At 40.5% G+C, this 18,865-nt stretch overlaps 1 protein-coding gene across 1 annotated transcript in view; it reads right to left on the minus strand.

Moving 5' to 3' along the window:
- Positions 1-5,012: 5,012 nt before the first annotated feature.
- Positions 5,013-18,865, minus strand: part of CDCP1 (CUB domain containing protein 1) — a 174,410-nt gene continuing 160,557 nt past the window's right edge. Inside the window, exon 9 of the mRNA XM_073630434.1 lies at positions 5,013-12,884. Coding sequence (XP_073486535.1) covers positions 12,470-12,884 — 415 coding nt within the window. The 3' untranslated portion in view covers positions 5,013-12,469. The remainder of the gene's footprint in view (positions 12,885-18,865) is intronic.

Genomic DNA, 18,865 nt, shown 5'->3' on the forward strand with positions numbered 1-18,865 from the left:
TAAATTTTTTTGTCATTATTCAATCACTTGGGACAAAAAAAATAAATATTCAATGGGTTCAACATGCCTCTCAGCAATTTCCTTGGGGTGTCTACTTTCCAAAATGGGGTCATTTGGGGGGGTTTTGTACTGCCCTGCCATTTTAGCACCTCAAGAAATGACATAGGCAGTCATAAACTAAAAGCTGTGTAAATTCCAGAAAATGTACCCTAGTTTGTAGACGCTATAACTTTTGCGCAAACCAATAAATATACGCTTATTCACATTTTTTTTTACCAAAGACATGTGGCCGAATACATTTTGGCCTAAATGTATGACTAAAATTGAGTTTGGTGGATTTTTTTTTATAACAAAAAGTAGAAAATATCATTTTTTTTCAAAATTTTCGGTCTTTTTCCGTTTATAGCGCAAAAGATAAAAACGGCAGAGGTGATCAAATACCATCAAAAGAAAGCTCTATTTGTGGGAAGAAAAGGACGCAAATTTCGTTTGGGTACAGCATTGCATGACCGCGCAATTAGCAGTTAAAGCGACGCAGTGCCAAATTGTAAAAAGTGCTCTGGTCAGGAAGGGGGTAAATCCTTCCGGGGCTGAAGTGGTTAAAGGGAGCAATACATGGTATTAAGAACTGGGGTATGTAAACTTTTGATCAGGGTCATTTGGGTAGTTTCTGTTGTCATGATTTAAAAAGAGTAAAAAAAAAAATTACAAAAAGTTGTCACTAAATGATATATTGCTCACACAGGCCATGGGCCTATGTGGAATTGCACCCCAAAATACATTCAGCTGCTTCTCCTGAGTACGGGGATACCACATGTGTGGGACTTTTTGGGAGCCTAGCCACGTACGGTGCCCCGAAAACCAATCACCGCCTTCAGGATTTCTAAGGGCGTAAATTTTTGATTTCACTCTTCACTGCCTATCACAGTTTCGGAGGATGGCCATGGAATGCCCAGGTGGCACAACCCCCCCCAAATGACCCAAGCTATTTGCTGAGAGGCATGGTGAGTATTTTGCAGCTCTCATTTGTTTTTGAAAATGAAGACAAGAAAAAACATTTTTTTTTTCTTTTTTCAATTTTCAAAACTTTGCGACAAAAAGTGAGGTCTGCAAAATACTCACTATACCTCTCAGCAAATAGCTTGGGGTGTCTACTTTCCAAAATAGGGTCATTTGGAGGGGTTTTGTGCCACCTGGACATTCCATGGCCTCCGAAACTGTGATAGGCAGTGAAGAGTGAAATCATAAATTTACGCCCTTAGAAAGCCTGAAGGCGGTGCTTGGTTTTCGGGGTCCCATACGCGGCTAGGCTCCCAAAAAGTCTCACACATGTGGTATCCCCGTATTCAGGAGAAGCAACAGAATGTATTTTGGTTTGTAATTTCACATATTCCCATGGCATGTTTGAGCAATATATCATTTAGTGACAACTTTGTGCAAAAAAAAAAAAAATTTGTCTCATTCCCGCAACTTGTGTCACAATATAAAATATTCCATGGACTCGACATGCCTCTCAGCAAATAGCTTGAGGTGTCTACTTTCCAAAATAGGATCATTTGGGGGGGGGGGGGGGGGTTGAACTGTCCTGGCATTTTATGCACAACATTTTTGAAGCTTATGTCACACATCACCCACTCTTCTAACCACTTGAAGAGACAAAGCCCTTTCTGACACTTTTTGTTTACATTAAAAAATTATTTTTTTTGCAAGAAAATTACTTTGAACCCCCAAACATTATATATTTTTTTAAAGCAAATGCCCTACAGATTAAAATGGTGGGTGTTTCATTTTTTTTTTTCACACAGTATTTGCGCAGCGATTTTTCAAACGCATTTTTTGGGGAAAAAACACACTTTTTTAAATTTTAATGTACCAAAACACACTATATTGCCCAAATGTTTGATGAAATAAAAAAGATGATCTTAGGCCGAGTACATGGATACCAAACATGACGTGCTTTAAAATTGCGCACAAACGTGCAGTGGCAACAAAATAGATACATTTTTAAAAGCCTTTACAGGTTACCACTTTAGATTTACAGAGGAGGTCTACTGCTAAAATTACTGCCCTCGATCTGACCAATTGCATGGTGCAATTGCTGTTTACATTTGACGCCAGACCGATGCTTGCATTCGCCTAAGCGCGAGAGCAGGGGGCGACAGGGGTGCTTTTTTTTTTTTTTTTTTTTTTTTTTTTTTTATTATTTTTTTGCTTTTTTATCTTATTTTTAAACTGTTCCTTTAATTTTTTATTTTTTTTTTAAATCATTTTATTGTTATCTCAGGGAATGTAAATATCCCCTATGATAGCAATAGGTAGTGACAGGTACTCTTTTTTGAAAAAATTGGACCCTAGATCTCTCCCTCGGCCCTCAAAGCATCTGACCACACCAAGATCGGTGTGATAAAATGCTTTCCCAATTTCCCAATGGCGCTGTTTACATCCGGCAAAATCTAAAGTCACGAAATGCTTGTAGCTTCCTGTTTCTTAGGCCATAGAGATGTTTGGAGCCACTCTGGTCTTTGATCAGCTCTATGGTCAGCTGGCTGAATCACCGGCTGCATTCTCAGGTTCCCTGTTGAGACAGGAGAGCCAGAGAAAAACACGGAAGACGGAGGGGGGTCATTCCCTCTCACTGCTTGTAAAAGCAGTCTAGAGGCTAATTAGCCGCTAGGATTGCTTTTACATGAAAGCCGACCACTGGCTGAAAAGAATGATACCAAGATGATACCTAAACCTGCAGGCATCATTCTGGTATAACCACTCAAAGTCATGAATGGCGTACCTGAAGACAAAAAATGGTTAGCAATAAAACACAGTAAACGGTAAACTATAAAAAATTGCATACCTGAAAAGCAAACATGATAAAACATAATAACAATAAAACATTGCAGAATAGAATACAGTAAAAAAGAGCAGAACAATAGAGAGAGAATAGAGAGAGAGAACAATAAAACGACAACTATTTTTTAAAATGATATATATATATATATATATATATTTTTTTTTTTACACTTTTTTTTGTAACTAACTTTTATAACTGTAACCGGTTCCAGGTTCGGGTCTCTCAAAATGCGATGGCATCTTGGGAGACCCTGTGAAAGTGTGCCTAGTCTGTGCAATGCTGTACCCTACGCTAAAACTCAACTAGTGTATGGTAGCGTTCAAAACATTCACCAATGCAAAGACCAGGATTGTCAGGACAGGAGGGACAATAATAGCAGGTGTCACGCCTATATCACGCTCTAGCCTATATCACGCTTGCTGCAGACACGACATCTTTTTTGGGGGGTTCATTGGGTAGGGGTACTCAGGAGGACATAAAGAAAATGCCTCTCATGCAGCCGACTGCATTTGGTTGGGGATGTGAATGGGGGGAAGTACGGGTGCTGCAAAAGTGGTGGTGGGTTCCCAATTAGGATTGGCGAATGCAGCAGGAAGGGCACTATGGGCACAACGGGCCTGTGTTTGTCTTCTTGGTGGCAGCGGGACACTACTTGTGCTTGCCACCTCACCAGCTTGAACTGCACTTATGGGACTCGCCAGGTTACTAAGTGTTATTGCAGTGCTGGTTTGACTACGACCGGGGTATACTAGGCCAAAAAAACTGTTAGCGATCGCGGTGGGGGGGGCACGAATGGATGGCCTCCCCCTCATCTCTGAACGCTCCCAGTCAGAAGCCGACCGCCTCGGGCACCGGGGGGGGGGGTCTGATCGGACCCCCCGCCCGCGGGAGGCAGATCACGTATGTGATTCTGCCTGCCCGTGCCATTCTGCCGACGTACATTGTCGTGAGGCGGTCGGCAAGTGGTTAAGCTGTAAAAATGTTTATGTGGGTAATCTGGGAGTGGAAAATAGCAGAGGAATGTTTTTTTTTTAAAAAATAAACGCGCCTTAACGTTAACGCTTTCAATAAACGCGCCTTAACGTTAACGCTTTCCAAATCAAAACGCTAAAAAAATCGCGTTTTTAACGCTGCTTTTTTTCCAGGCATTGTTACTAGCTTTACAGCCCATTTAAATGCACACAAACATGTTTTCCTAGAACTCTAACCAGCTAGCCTACAAAAGAAACAATTGTGACATTTACACAGGTTTGTAAGCATGTACTGCATTCAGATACGTAACAAAAGATTCAAAAATCTGCATCTGAGGTCATATGTAAACATAGTATGTCACTTGCAGGTATTAAAAAAAGAATATAACAAAAAACACAGAAAAATTGTACACAAGTATTAACTGATAATTACGCAGCAACGTTTGTGCATAATAAGATTAGTAGAAAAAATGTAACACCCATGTAGCCTTAAAGCGGAACTTCAGTCATTTTTTCATCTTTCCATCTATTAAATCTTCTGTCCTTGTTGTATTAACTTTGCATAGTAAAACATTTTTTTCTGCCAGTAAATACCTTATACAGCCCACTTCCTGTTTGTCTGGTAAAAAGCCTAGGCCTATGACATCATGAACAGCTCTCTCGCTCACTCTCGTGAGAGTTTGCCACGAAGAGAGGGGGGATGAGTCATAAAAGGGCCAATGAGAGCTGCAGAGCTGGAAGTGTGCCTCTCTATGTCTGTAAATCCAGGAAGTGAACAGGCAGCAGCTTCAGCTACCCACAGTTAAAATGGCTGCAGCTGGACTCTATGGAGGGAGATTTCTGCAGCATAATTGGCAAGTACAGAATCACAGTATGTATAAAATATGCAAAGTGGTTGGAGGGAAGCTTTAGAACGGCAAAGATGTTTTTATTACAAATTATGTGAGCAGACTGCAGTTCTGCTTTAAGCCACTATAGATGGTTAGAATCTTGGCCTGTTCAGCAGTGACTGGCTGGGATTCAAACCATCTATGGGCAGGCAGAATGTACCCAATCCATTGATCGACTTGGGTACAACCAATATGTTGGATTTTTACAGGAAATAAAATTGTATCATCTACAGCATACGGATTGAGGCAGTCAGGATCATGTAAAATACTGCACCTCATACAAAGTAAGCACAGCATGGACTGGTCCACCTTTTTTAAATTTATTTTTATCATATGTTAACTGAGGCCATACTGAGATACCAAATTCTTCTCCAGCATAAGCAATTCATTTTGTTTTTACTATGTACATGAAATCAATAGAGCACACAAAATCATTAGATCCATTTCTACAAGAACTAGATGTCCCAACACAACCTAAGTTTAGATATATTCCCCATCTGATGGCAATCTTAAAAAAAACCTCAGGATACTGTATAAAAATGTGTATATAGTTGGCTGCCTACCTGCAGCTACTAGTTGCAGTGACTGTGATGGTGATGCCTGGCAGGGAACACGTTATGGAATTTTGCTCTGGAAATAGAGGGCCCCTTGAAATGGTGGGCCTGGGGCATCTGTCCCTTTTGCTCTTGGAATGAAGGCAGCCCCGAGTGGAGCTGAAAGTTTAATAAAATGAAGATCTATATATGCACACATTCTGCTTTAACAGGAAATACTGCATTATGTTTTTAGAAATGTGACCATACAGTAAAAAGGATAGGAATATTTCAAGTGCATAAATTCCAGACAGAACCATGACGTAGGTGTGAAACAGTATTACATACAAGTCTCAGAGAGCAGCCGGCAAGCACAGGCCCAGCAGCAGGAAATCGCCCAGCAAAGAGTGTACTCCAAGGATTCAGTGTCTAAGGTAAGAAAAATGTTCTTGGCTGAACTGTCAATCGTTGAGTCCAACACAGAAGGAGTGGCACAGCCACGTGCAAATATTAATCTAGAAATAACCACTTTCAGTTTTCTTCCACATACAAAAACAGATAGGAATTTTATTATTTAACATGTATTTAGTCCTTTGAAAACAAGGCCATTGCACTGAACAAATGACACAGCGAACCCTTCCTCACACAGAAGTTTCAAAAGCATAAAAACAATAAATATACCAAAAAAGCATTAACAGAGAGTTCTAAGAAAACAAGTGCAAATATGCCGAAATATGGAGAACTAATGCAGCACATTTTTGTATGTTACAGAACAATTATACAACCCGGAATGTAGATATAACTTACAAAAATAGGGAAATGTATGAAAACACAGGAAGGAATATGAAGTTATGTAGTATTCATTAAACGAATATCTTAATTTCTTGAGAACAAACATCCGCCTACAATTATGCTGTACAAGAGGCCTACCCATTCATTTTAAATCCTACCTAGTCAGACTCTCACACTATAGTTTGTAGTAAATATTGCTGCTTTAATACCCAGATTCCCAAACTTCAACCCAAGGGCCACGTGAGTCATTTTGGTATTAGCTGCAAGGCTCTTAGACCCCAGAAATCTGTAGTGAGAGCATTGATTTGAAAGGCATAATAGAAGAAATCTCTACTAGCCTCATGTAATTTGTCCTTGTAATATTTTACGGTCATCTGCAGCAGGTCTCCAGTTTCCATCCAAACCAGTAGCACAGCCTTTCTCAGCCTTTTCATCATAAAGGAACCTTCAAATAACTTTCTGGTGTCAGGGTGCTAAAATTTATTAGATCTACAACTCATGATACATAAATGTGATGACCAGTGAGAAGGATGCTCCTTACAACTGTGGACATTGGGAAGAATTACTACCTTACAGATAGCAAAAAAGATCAATGGTGTCAGTTGGAACTTATCTGAGGCGCAGAAAATGCTCAAAGAACCCCCAGCAACCTCTGGAGGAACCCTAGTTGAGAAACCCTACTGTAGCATGTCCACTGGCTCTAACCATTACATATACTGAACATTAAGTGCAGCCCCTTGCTAATGTCAGGGACCACTGTTGAGATTCCTGTACATTCCTGTAAATCACTTTGTTAGCCAAACACATCACTTTAAATCCCACAGCCTAGCTTTAATGTAGAACTATGGGCAAAACTTATTTTTTAATTTTGGATAGAGTAAAGCCTAGTAGACATGGGCCGAATGTCGGGTGACATCGGCCGGTTCAATAAAAACTGTCCGACATTTGGCCTGTGTGTATGGCAGCCAGTCTGAAAAAATCTGGCCGTTTGACTGGCTTCTGCTGGATGAACATGCTGGAAAATCAGCAGCTGACTGGCTCCCGCTCAGCCACTGGCTGAGAGCTCTGACCGGAGTCTTCTGGCAAGGGGCCATCCCCCTGTCAGAACACAAAAGACAGCAGGGGAGATCGCTGCAGTAACGTTGGATCATTAGTACAGCGTCTTCGACCGGAGATGTCACCCGCTGGGTGTGTACAAGGCTTTAGGGAGGGTCAAAACCTCTGTCAGGTTATTTTTTGCCATCTGTGTCCTATTAGGGAGATTTCCTTTCTCATCCTGTCCCATAGCCAAACAGGAAGTGAGAGGAAATCCCTGCAAATTAGGAGAATCCCTTGGGGACCACAGGTCATCAGAACTAGTGTCCCCATTAGAAGATTTCCTATCTATTACTTTTCTGGAGACAACCCAAAATTTGGGATTTTCTTTTACTTTCAATGACAATGATAAGCAGGACAAAAAGAGAGGGTTAATTTCCCCAACAGACAACAATAAAAACTGACAGGTGTTCTAATCCATCTCCATTCTGCTCAAAACTAAGTTTTGCCTTTAGTTTTACTTTAATTAGGACAAAACTTTGTTACTTTTTCCTGTCTTAAAGCATTTTTCTCTCCAGATGAAATCCAATGGTAATAGGTTTTAAACTTTGTACTCATTTCAAATGAAAAAAATATATTGAAGAACTATGTTTCTCAAAGTTACTTCTGATTTTCTTGGCTGAAAAACAAACCTTAACATTCAGGTCAAGGAAAAAAATTCATGCACGTTTCCATGTGTTTTAACCATTTAAAGGACCCTGCAAGTACTAAAAAAAAATACCAGTTGATCTGCTCTTAAACCCTGTTTTTTTTTGTTTGTGGACTGAGCAGTGTCAGCATTGCCCAATGTCTTTTCCTAATTTACTAATGTTCGCCTTAGATAATATCGACCCTCTGCTGATTAAATTTAAGGGGAAAATAAAAATCTGGAAACGCCTGCCACTGTCCGTGGCAGGTCGGTGCAACTTGAGTAAAATGATCTGGCTACCCCAGCTCCTTTATGTACTGCACAATTCACCAATTTGGCTTTATAAAAAATGGTTTCCAAGGATAGAGACCCTGTTTAGGGAATTGATTTGGAAAGGCGGCCCAGCTAAAATTCGGTTAAGTACTTTGCAACTTCAGAAACAGGAAGGAGGGGTAGCGCTCCCACACCCTTTTAGCTACTTTTTGGCGTCACAACTTCAATATTTAGGGGGTTGCAATGTAGCTGGACAAGAAGCGGGATGAAAGTTACTTTTATAAACCACTCCACATAAATCTATACCCGAAGCTTTGGAGGCAGGATCCTTTCTCCCAAAACTACCAACTCTCAAGTTAATGATGAAAGCTTGGGACACGGCGAAAATATTATTGAGCTACAGAGGATTCTCGGATCTTACTCCGTTGTGGGGAAATAGCAAACTGGGTGAGCTTTAGAAGGTGGGGACAATAAAGGAATGGGAGAGATGCGGCCTGAGATACTTCTCACAGTTATTCCAAGAAGGTAACCTGAAAACTTTCCAGGAACTAAGAGCCCAATATGCCTTACCAAATAAATCCTTTTTTAGGTATTTACAGGTCAGGCATGCATTAGTGGTACAGTTCAGGGGAAAGACCTTGGAATGGAGCGCAATTCCTATACTCCAAAAATTAATTAACGGAGACTCAACGAAGGGTTTAATCTCAAACATATACCCATATATAAACAAGGGGAGATCGGCTAAGCGAGTTTCCCCTCGGTATAAGAGTAAATGGGAAAAAGATGTAGGTAACATAACTGATACCCAGTGGAATAGAATTCTTGAAATGGCCCCATTGGTCTCCTTATCCCCGTCGCAGAGGATGTCTCACCTATCTTTACTGTACAGAACTTACTCTACCCCCCACAGGCTCTTTCAATTTGGTTGCCGAACAGATTCTAGTTGCCCTAGGTGTGCGGAACTAGAAGGGGACTTGGTCCATATCTTCTGGAGGTGCCCAAAGTTATTTCGTTTCGGGAATGGAGGTGGTGAAAAACATCGACAGGGTATTCAGAACCTCCACAGAGCTGAAGCCGAAAAGATGTCTCTTGGGACTAGAGGTGGGTGAAGGTAAACTAGGCAATACCCAAGTAGCAGTGATGACATGCTTGTTCCAAGCAAGGATCTTGATTGCCAGAAGATGGCAGTCTGTGCTACCTCCGTCCAGTGAAGAATGGAAAAACAGTATGAATGGCATAATTATCAAAGATAAAGCGATATATATTAAGCAAGGTGCAATTTGGAAATATGATTTGATCTGGGAGCCATGGTGGACAGCAAAAATATTAACAACCATTAAAATAACCCTGCAAAAGCACAGAGACAAACTATGAGGAGACCCTAGAGAATTTACTGGTGAGAGAATGGAAGGTAGATAGGGCGTGATGCTTGAATCAGTGTGAGTGGGGGAAGTGGGTTTGTTTAGTTAATAAAAACACTAAGAGATGTATTTGCAGGTCCCATCCTATATCTGGGTCAGAAATGCACGGGCTTCTTTGTTCTGGGATGGAGAACTGGTTTAATAAGGAGAAAGATGTATTATATTGATATGTTTTTGTACTGTCCCCCTTGCTCTGCCTTGTATACAAATGTGAAAAAACTCTTAATAAAGAAATAAAGTGTAAAAAAAAAAATGTGTAAATTTCAAAATTAATCACCACTCCTACCCTCAAATCTCTAGTATACAACAAAAAATAAACACTCTACAACAAACATTCTGTGGTCCAAGGTAAGAACTAGGAGGGCTAAATAGCCTCTTTGAGATAACACATAAAGTGAGCAGAGGATAAAGGACAGCCCTAAAGCCGGGTACACACAGGCAGATTGTTGGGAGACAATGGCCGGTTCAAAAAAAAAAAAAAATGGATATTTGGCCTGTGTGTATGTCAGTCTGTTGGACGTGCATGCTAGAAAACCAGCAGCCAACCAGCTCCCGATCAGAGCTCTTAGCCAATGGTAGAGATCGTTGATCGGAGTGTCCTGGCGGGGGGGGAGGCGCGTCCCCCTGTCAGAACACAACAGCTCAGCGGGGGAGATCACGGAACTAACCCTGCACGGTTAGTATAGCGGCTCCAACTGGAGCTGTCAGTTTTTTTTCATGCAACCCGGCGGGTTGCATGAAAAAAAATAGTTAACGTGTACCAGGCTCAAATTTTAGACAAGATCATTTTTTTTTCACTTATTATACAGATGATAAAAAAGCTTTTCGTGTATATTTAAAAGAACAAAAAAGAGAGCAAATAAGAGAAAGTTCATTGCTATGATTGAAAAATTGTACCCACAACTAAAAAACAGCACTAGGGTATGATAAAAAAATGCATAAAATTCACACACACTGCATTACCACTCCTGTGGTTTTTAAAGTAGATTTGACATTCAACAGAATGTGGAAGTATGACACACACACACACACAGGTTCAAGAAATTCCTGTCTCAACACATTCTGTCAAATATCTATATATTTAATGTATCCTTGCCTACATGTTAGATCTTGTGCATTTGCTTTAAAACTGTAAATGGACTAAATAATGTATTTGCAGATAAATGAGCTTCACTGTGTCAAATAGTTATTTTTCTTAGCCTTTTTTTGTGTTAAAGCATACAAGGCTCACATTCAAACAATAGTCTGATAACTGTTTTAACAGAGGTGTATTGGTGTTTATCCCAGTAAATTTTCTCTAGCAATTTTCAAATGCCTATATACAGGCAGCTCCTCTTGTCCTATGTCCTAAAGTAAGGCCAATAATAATTAATATCAAACATTGCATCTGGGGGTTCTTATTACACATGTGCTCATATAGGGGAAATATAGGTATATAAAAAAAATTAAAAAATACAGTGTTTGTTTAGAACTTTAGACGAACGGGCTCGTCTTGTAATGGCTCATGCCCACAGGCGTAATAAAATACAGATTTGCTAGTAGATAGCTCCTGCATGCAGTGGTAAAAGGTCCTTAACCTTTCACATCCATATTGCATTCCTCTAGCTCAGTTTTCAATCCCAGATTTTTTTGTGCAGTTGTTTAAATTTACACGTTTGCAAGCTCGTGCATAAATTGCTAACTACTGCCGCAGAATTTTCAGATTTTGCACAGCTGAACACAATACAAGGTTACTAAGCTCAGCCACAACTGTGTGCATGGGCCCATAATATACAAAACTGTTGTGTTCAGATCTGCAAAAAAACGAAGTGCTGTAAGCATCCAAATGTCTTTTTTTTACGCCTGCGTGCAGAAAACACAAATTAAACCTTTTGGTTTACTGAAAAAAATCTAAAGCAATTTACAATTGGGGGGGAGGGGGAGCGAGGGGGCTAATAGTAATATAGTATTCAGAAATCAGTAAGCAATCCTTGGTCACTCTGATTTGTGCATTGCTCGTGGGAACATGCCTTACAGGTACCTATGTTAAAAGCAGTGTGAAAGCTGTCATTAGCAATCTCAAAATGCTAGTTGCCTGCCAGTCACAAAATCCATTCTATGTCTGTGATGTAGACGGCGCAGCAATTGATGTCAGAATTGCTATTCTACATGTCTATTTCAGGTCCGTGACTTAAAAAACATAGAAGCCAGTAAACCTATCTGTCACCCGGACAACTAGCATTTTCAGAAACAGTGGCCACCAATGACAACTTCTGCTATAGCTCCGACTACAAAGACAGACCACATGACAGCCCCTTTAGGCCTATTGGCTACCCCATTCCTGGCTATTGTCCAGCCCAGGCTAAAAGTATGTCTGATGGGTTGTAAGATGTATACCTGTTTGAAGAGGTAAAAAAACTCAACATAACATATAAACAATTGCTAAAATATGGTGGCAACATCTTCCTGGACATGCGGACGTAGAGCATGCAGAAGAAAAAAAAGGAAATGCAATTTAAAAAAATGTAAATCCATTTCTAAAATAGTTTTTTAGATTTGCACATCAGTTCCCTTCTTTCAATTAGGTTTCTTTCAAAAAACAAAAGTATATACATTTTTTTAATGGAATTTACATATTTTGGGAACTGAGAAGTGCAATGGAGACAGTCACATATTACTGAGAAGACTGAAGTGCATTTGCAGTGTGCAGTTTTTACTGTATTGTCTTTTCAAAGAAGCTTGAATTCAGTGTTTCATCCATGCAAGAATCACATTTTTTTTTAAAACACTGCGCTTAAATGATTTCCCTTAATGGATTTGAAGGGAATATTTTAGCTCACAAGGCAAATAATACCTCACTTTTCACAGTCAGCTAAGCCCATGTGGCTTCAATGACAACTAAATCCAGTGCACCCAATTGAGTCACGACCCAGTACAGAGTGATCAGCTCCAAACTGGACATACAAGCCTTATGAGAACGTTTTTATCAAAATAAATATTTTCTCCTGATGATCACTCAGAAACAGTTACATTTTGATTTTTCTATGTAGTTATGGTTCCACTATCCGATTCCTCGATGTAAGGTATGCTGGTATCTTCATTTTCTACTGGCTGTCTCATAATTGGTTCAGAGATAGTATAGATCTCATTTTCTTTCATTGAACGTGCAAGAGGGTCCAACACTGTATCCTCTCTAGTGCTTCCATTAAGAAATTTCATAGGGGGAACAGGCGGAGGATCACCCATGGGGCCTTCAAACGGCCTGTATACATCTACTTCTGGGGTGGCGTCATCCTTTTCTTGTAGCAGGTGGCCATACACCATTGTATCATCAATAACTGCGTACACGTGTGATTCATTAGTCTTCCTACCCTTCTTAAAGATGGCGTGTCGCCTCGGTGCTTCGGTGCTCACTTCAGAATTGTATATACCCACTGGAGCTTTCTTCTGCTTTTTCCTACAATCAAACAAAAATGATTAAATTACTAAAGCATTTTCAATAAAGTGAATTTTATAAAACAGGATTTTTTGCGTGACTGGATGATTGAGGTCAGCAAAGCTTCAGTTTATTCACCAAGTGAAAATTCACTTTGCCATCAATCAACTGTGTACATGCAAAAAAATATATATTTTTTCTCTTTAAACTAGTTTTATTCAGTATATGCAAACAAGTATACATTCACAAAAAAACATTCTGAGTGCAAAAAATCACAGCAATGTAAGATAGAGTAGGCAACAAGAGACCACTGGGTGGTACTGTGGGTACTTGTTGATTTAAGACATACAAGTGCCACTTCCTATTGATATAAAACAAAAAAAATAATAATTTTGGACCGCGTTCCATGACTTTATAGGAACACAACACTCATACTAACAGATATCCATTTTTTTTAACGCACATTTAAAATCCTAAAATCAGTTAAAACCCAAGAAAGTAAAGTAGCATATTTGCACCTGTGTGTCAATAAGGGTGGCAGCCCCTATTAGGATATACAGTAATATTCACAAAAAACAGCAATCATAAATCCTGTAGAACATGAATAATTGGAAATCCAACCATTCATTGACATGGGGCGCTTAGTTACGCTTCTTCAGGACCAGAAGGTGCAAAAATAAAGATGCTAAAAAAAAAAGCCGTCGGGTGGGAGGAAAAAGGAAAGCTATGTCACCAGTATAAACGCATTTATTAAGCAAGCATGGGGGCCTCATACAACATCAAGAGTTAAGCGGATGTTTATAAATGGCTACAAAGCCTAGTCACGGGTAATAGGCATCACCCCAATATAGTACAATCAGTCATGCTCATAAGTATGATTTGCAAAGAATACAGCCCAATGTGCTTATGTACGTACAGTGAATATAAAAAGTCTACACACCCCTGTGAAAATGTCAGGTTTCTGTGAGGTAAAAAAATGAGACAAAACTAAATCATTTCAGAACTTTTTCCACCTTTAATGTGACCTATAAACTGTACAACTCAATTGAAAAATAAATCTTTTAGGCGGGGAGTAAAAATAAAAAACTAAAATAATGTGGTTGCATAAGTGTGCGCACCCTCTTATACTGTAACTGGGGATGTAGCTGTGTTCAGAATTAGACAATCACATTCAAACTCACGTTAAATAGGAGTCAGTACAAACCTGCCATCATTTAAAGTGCCTCCGATTAAACCCAAATAAAGTTCAGCTGTTCTAGTAGGTCTTTCCTAACATTTTCATGGTTGCATCTTACAACATGGTCCGTAGAGAGCTTCCAGAGCATCAGAGGGATTTCATTGTTAAAAGGTATCAGTCAGGAAAAGGGTACAAAAGAATTTCCAAGGCATTAGATATACCATGGAACACAGTGAAGACAGTCATCAAGTGGAGAAAATATGGCACAACAGTGACATTACCAAGAACTGGACGTCCCTCCAAAATTGATGAAAAGACTTGGAGAAAACTGGTCAGGGAGGCTGCCAAGAGGCTGACAGCAACATTAAAGGAGCTGCAGGAATATCTGGCAAGTACTGGCTGTATAGTACATGTGACAACAATCTCCTGTATTTTTCATATGTCTGGGCTATGGGGTAGAGTGGCAAGACGGAAGCCTTTTCTTGCGAAGAAAAACATCCAAGCCCGGCTAAAATATATAAATATGTGGCGCTACCTCATCAAAGCTAAAATAACAAATAATATGTAATAAAATGAACCTTCCAAATAGCTAAATGAGAAACCGTATCCAAGCCCGGCTAATTTTTGCAAAAACATGTCTAAAGTCTCCTTAAAGCATATGGGAAAATGTGTTATGGTCTGATGAAACCAAGGTTGAGCTTTTTGGCCATAATGCCAAAAGATATGTTTGGCGCAAAAACAACACTGCACATCACCAAAAGAACCCCATACCCAGAGTGAAGCATGGTGGTGGCAGCATGATGCTTTGGGGCTGTTTTTCTTCAGCTTGAACAGGGGCCTTAGTCAAGGTAGAGGGAATTATGAACAGTTCCAAATACCAGTCAATATTGGCACAAAACCTTCAGGCTTCTGCTAGAAAGCTAAACATAAAGAGGAACTTCATCTTTCAGCATGACAACAACCCAAAGCAAACATCCAAATCAACAAAGGAATGGCTTTACCAGAAGAAGATTAAAGTTTTGGAATGGGCCAGCCAGAGCCCAGACCTGAATCCAATTGAAAATCTGTGGGGTGATCTGAAGAGGGCTGTCCATAGGAGATGCCCTCGCAATCTGACAGATTTGGAGTGTTTTTGCAAGGGAGAATGGGCAAATATTTCCAAGTCAAGATGTGCCATGCTGATAGACTCATACCCAAAATGCTGTAATAAAATCAAAAGGTGCTTCAACAAAGTATTAGCTTAACCTCTTGCCAACCACCCGCCGTTGTTTGACGGCAGCAGAATTGCTCCCCTGTGCGAATCGCCATAGCTGTACGGTGGCCGCTTTAAGGGGTATAGCCGCCGCATGTGGCGCCGGAGGCACGCGCCTGCCACGTCACTGAGGAGCCAATGCGCTTGCCCGCACGATGTCCGCCAGGCACCTGCGATCGCTCCTGACAGAGCCAGAACGTATGTTCCTAGTATATAGGAACAACGATCGGTCTCCTCCCCCAGGCAGTCCCATCTCCCCTACGGTTAGAACACACAGAAAACACACTGAGGGAACACATTTAACCCCTTGATCGCCCCCAAGTGTTAACCCCTTCCCTGCCAGTGACATTTATACAGTAATTAGTGGCTATTTTTAGCACTGATCGCTGTATAAATGTCCATGATCCCAGAAAAGTCTCAAAAGTGTCCGATCTGTTCCGCAGATCACCGCCATTAGTAGTAAAAAAAAAAAAAAAAGCCATAAATCTATCCCCTATTTTGTAGAAGCTACAACTTTTGTGCAAACCCAGGGCTTTTTTTCTCAGAGAATAGGTGCAGGAACTCTGACCTTCACCCTTCGTTTCTGCTCCCTTACCGCCCCTAAGCGCCGTTCCTTGGTTCCACCTCCTACCGACCTACAGTACCGCCCATTTTAGAGAATACAAAACCAAGTATCATTTTTGCTACCAAGTGATTTGCAGGGAATTCATTAATGATAACAAAGACAGACAGTAAAATAGATCCCCTGCAGTGAGCAGCAATAGACCTTACCCCAGCAACAATAGACCCCCCCCAGCAATGATAGACCTCACCCCAGCAAAAATAGAGCCCCCACAACAAAATACCACCCCAGCAACAATAGACCACCGGCAGCAGCAGATATACCAGCAGACTACATCAATAGACCCTTCAGGAGGCAGCAACAAAAGACCTCTCCCTCAACAGTAAATCCCTCCCAGCAACAATTGCTCCCCCCCAGACACCTACTGTAAGACTAGCAACAATAGAGCTCCACACAAAAATAGATCCCCAGTGACAATAGATCCCCCAGCAGCAAGTATTGATAGACCCTCCAGCACTCCTTGCATACATTCATTTCTGGAGGTGCCGGAACTGCGTTCCCCCACGTTCCTGCTGAAAAAAAAGCCCTGTGCAAACCAATCAATGTACGCTTATTGTGATTTTTTTTTACTAAACATATGTAGAAGAATATATATGGGCCTAAACTGAAGAAGAAATTTGTTGTTTTTTTTTTAAATTTTGGGATATTTATTATAGCAAAATGTAAAAAATAGTGTTTTTTTTTCAAAATTGTCACTCTTTTTTTGTTTATAGCACAAAAAATAAAAACCGCCGAGGTGATGAAATACCACCAAAAGAAAGCTCTATTTGTAGGGGAAAAAAAGGACATAAATGTTGTTTGGGTACAGCATTACATGACTGCGCAATTGTCAGTTAAAGCGACGTAGTGCCGCAAAAAATGGCCTGTTCAGGAAGGGGGTGAATTCTTCCGGAGCTGAAGTGGTTAAGGGTGTGCTCACTTATGCAACCATATTATTTTATTTTTACTTCCCTCCACCTAAATATTTCAGTTTGTTAATCAACTGAGTTGTACAGTTTATAGGTCACATTAAAAGGTAGAAAAAGTTCTGAAATGATTTATCTTTGCCCCTTTTTTTTACATCACAGAAACCTTACAATTTAACAGGGGGTGTAGACTTTTTATATCCACTGTATGTAGGAGGACCAGTGTTAATTTTGTCAACTAAAATGACTAAAACATTTTAGTCAACTAAATGAATACTATTTTAGTCGACTTAAATACGACTAAAACAATTGAGATGACTAAAATACGACTAAAACTAAAATGGCATTTTAGTCAAAAGACTAAAATGGGACTAAAACTAAAATGGCATTTTCGTCAAAAGACTAAATGGGACTGAAACTAAAATGCCATTTTAGTCAAAAGACTAATGCCCCGTACACACGGTCGGACTTTGTTCGGACATTCCGACAACAAAATCCCAGGATTTTTTTCGACGGATTTTCAACTTGTTTTGCATACACACGGTCGCACAAAGTTGTCGGAATTTCCGATCGCCAACAACGCGGTGACGTCAAGCAACGAGACTAGAAAAGGCCATTTCAGAACCAAGCGCGGCACCCTTTGGGCTCCTTTTGCTAATCTCATGTTAGTAAAAGTTTGGTTAGAGACGATTCGCGCTTTTTCAGACTCGTGGTTTTCAGATCGTTTTCTGCCGTTCAGTTTGTGCTTGTGGGTTTGTATCTGCACTTCAGTGCGTGCAAGCAAGTTCCGCGTGACTTTAAGTAGTCATTGTGTTCTTGTGCGTCCGTTACTGTTTTTCAGGTCGCTCTTCACAAGCCTTGCTGTTCTTCAGTGCGTTCTGCTACTTCGTTCTGAGCAGCCGACCGTTTTCTAGCCATGTTGCGTATACGTACTCCTCGTAGAGTTCATGCTGTGCGGGGGCTTGGTGTTGGGGTCCTGACCTTGACACAAGTCCAGTCCATGAACAGGGTGGGGAGGAGTTCATGGACCAAGAATTGGTTGCTTCAGCGTGACCAGTTCTCTCATATGCCTTTGCTCCGTGAGAATAATCCTGATGATTTCAGGAACTTTCTCAGGATGACGGACCCTGTATTTCACCGTCTGCTGGCTTCGCCGACCCCTTATATCAGCAGGCAGGATACCTGCATGAGGCAAGCCATCACTCCGGAGCAGAGGTTGGTCGCTACCCTGCGGTACTTGGCGACAGGGAGAAGCCTGCAGGACCTCAAGTTCTCAACAGGCATCTCCCCCCAGGCTCTGGGGATCATTATCCCAGAGACCTGTTCTGCCATCATCCAGGTCCTGCAGAAGGAGTATATTAAGGTAAGATTTTTATCCTTTAATATCACATTTTAGTGTATTTAATGTTTGATAATATATTGTATTTCTTTCCTCATTCCCTAATTACCATGATTGTAATATGCTGTGAATGTCCCCTTTGTCCTCATGCATTGTTTTTTTTAGGTATTTATTTTTTAAGTCCTTCATATATATCTGCCTTCAATAACCTCCCCAGCATGGTCTCCTGCCCCTATAGTCACCTCATGTAGTCACTTAACAATGTATTTTATCAGCTCCATAGTAGTGCTTTACCCCAAACACCCCCTAAAATGTTTATAAATGTGATTTGTGCTTTAAAATCAGGCATAGTGCCAGAGGCTTTTTTTTTGTGGTGTCCCCAAATCATTTTTCAAAACCCTCCCTCCCCCCAACTGCTAAGTCAGCTGATCCCAATTCTCTATCTATCCTCAATCATCTATCTGCTGACTTTGCCAAACCCATACACACTACACCCATCTCTTTTGTGGTCAGATTTATGGATGAATTCCCCAAAGCATGTAGTGCAAGGGCCTGCCTGTATACTTTCCAATGGTACTGTTTAAAGTTTTTGTATACTATTATTATCTTGATAGGTAATATCAGAATGTCCAAATGTCCTCAAATGTGTACAGTGTGTATTTATATCTTTGTATTATGACACTTCTTACCTGTCCAGTGGGCTGCCA

The sequence above is a fragment of the Aquarana catesbeiana genome, linkage group LG05 (genome assembly GCF_042186555.1).
Source record: "Aquarana catesbeiana isolate 2022-GZ linkage group LG05, ASM4218655v1, whole genome shotgun sequence".
NCBI classification, from domain to species: Eukaryota; Metazoa; Chordata; class Amphibia; order Anura; family Ranidae; genus Aquarana; species Aquarana catesbeiana.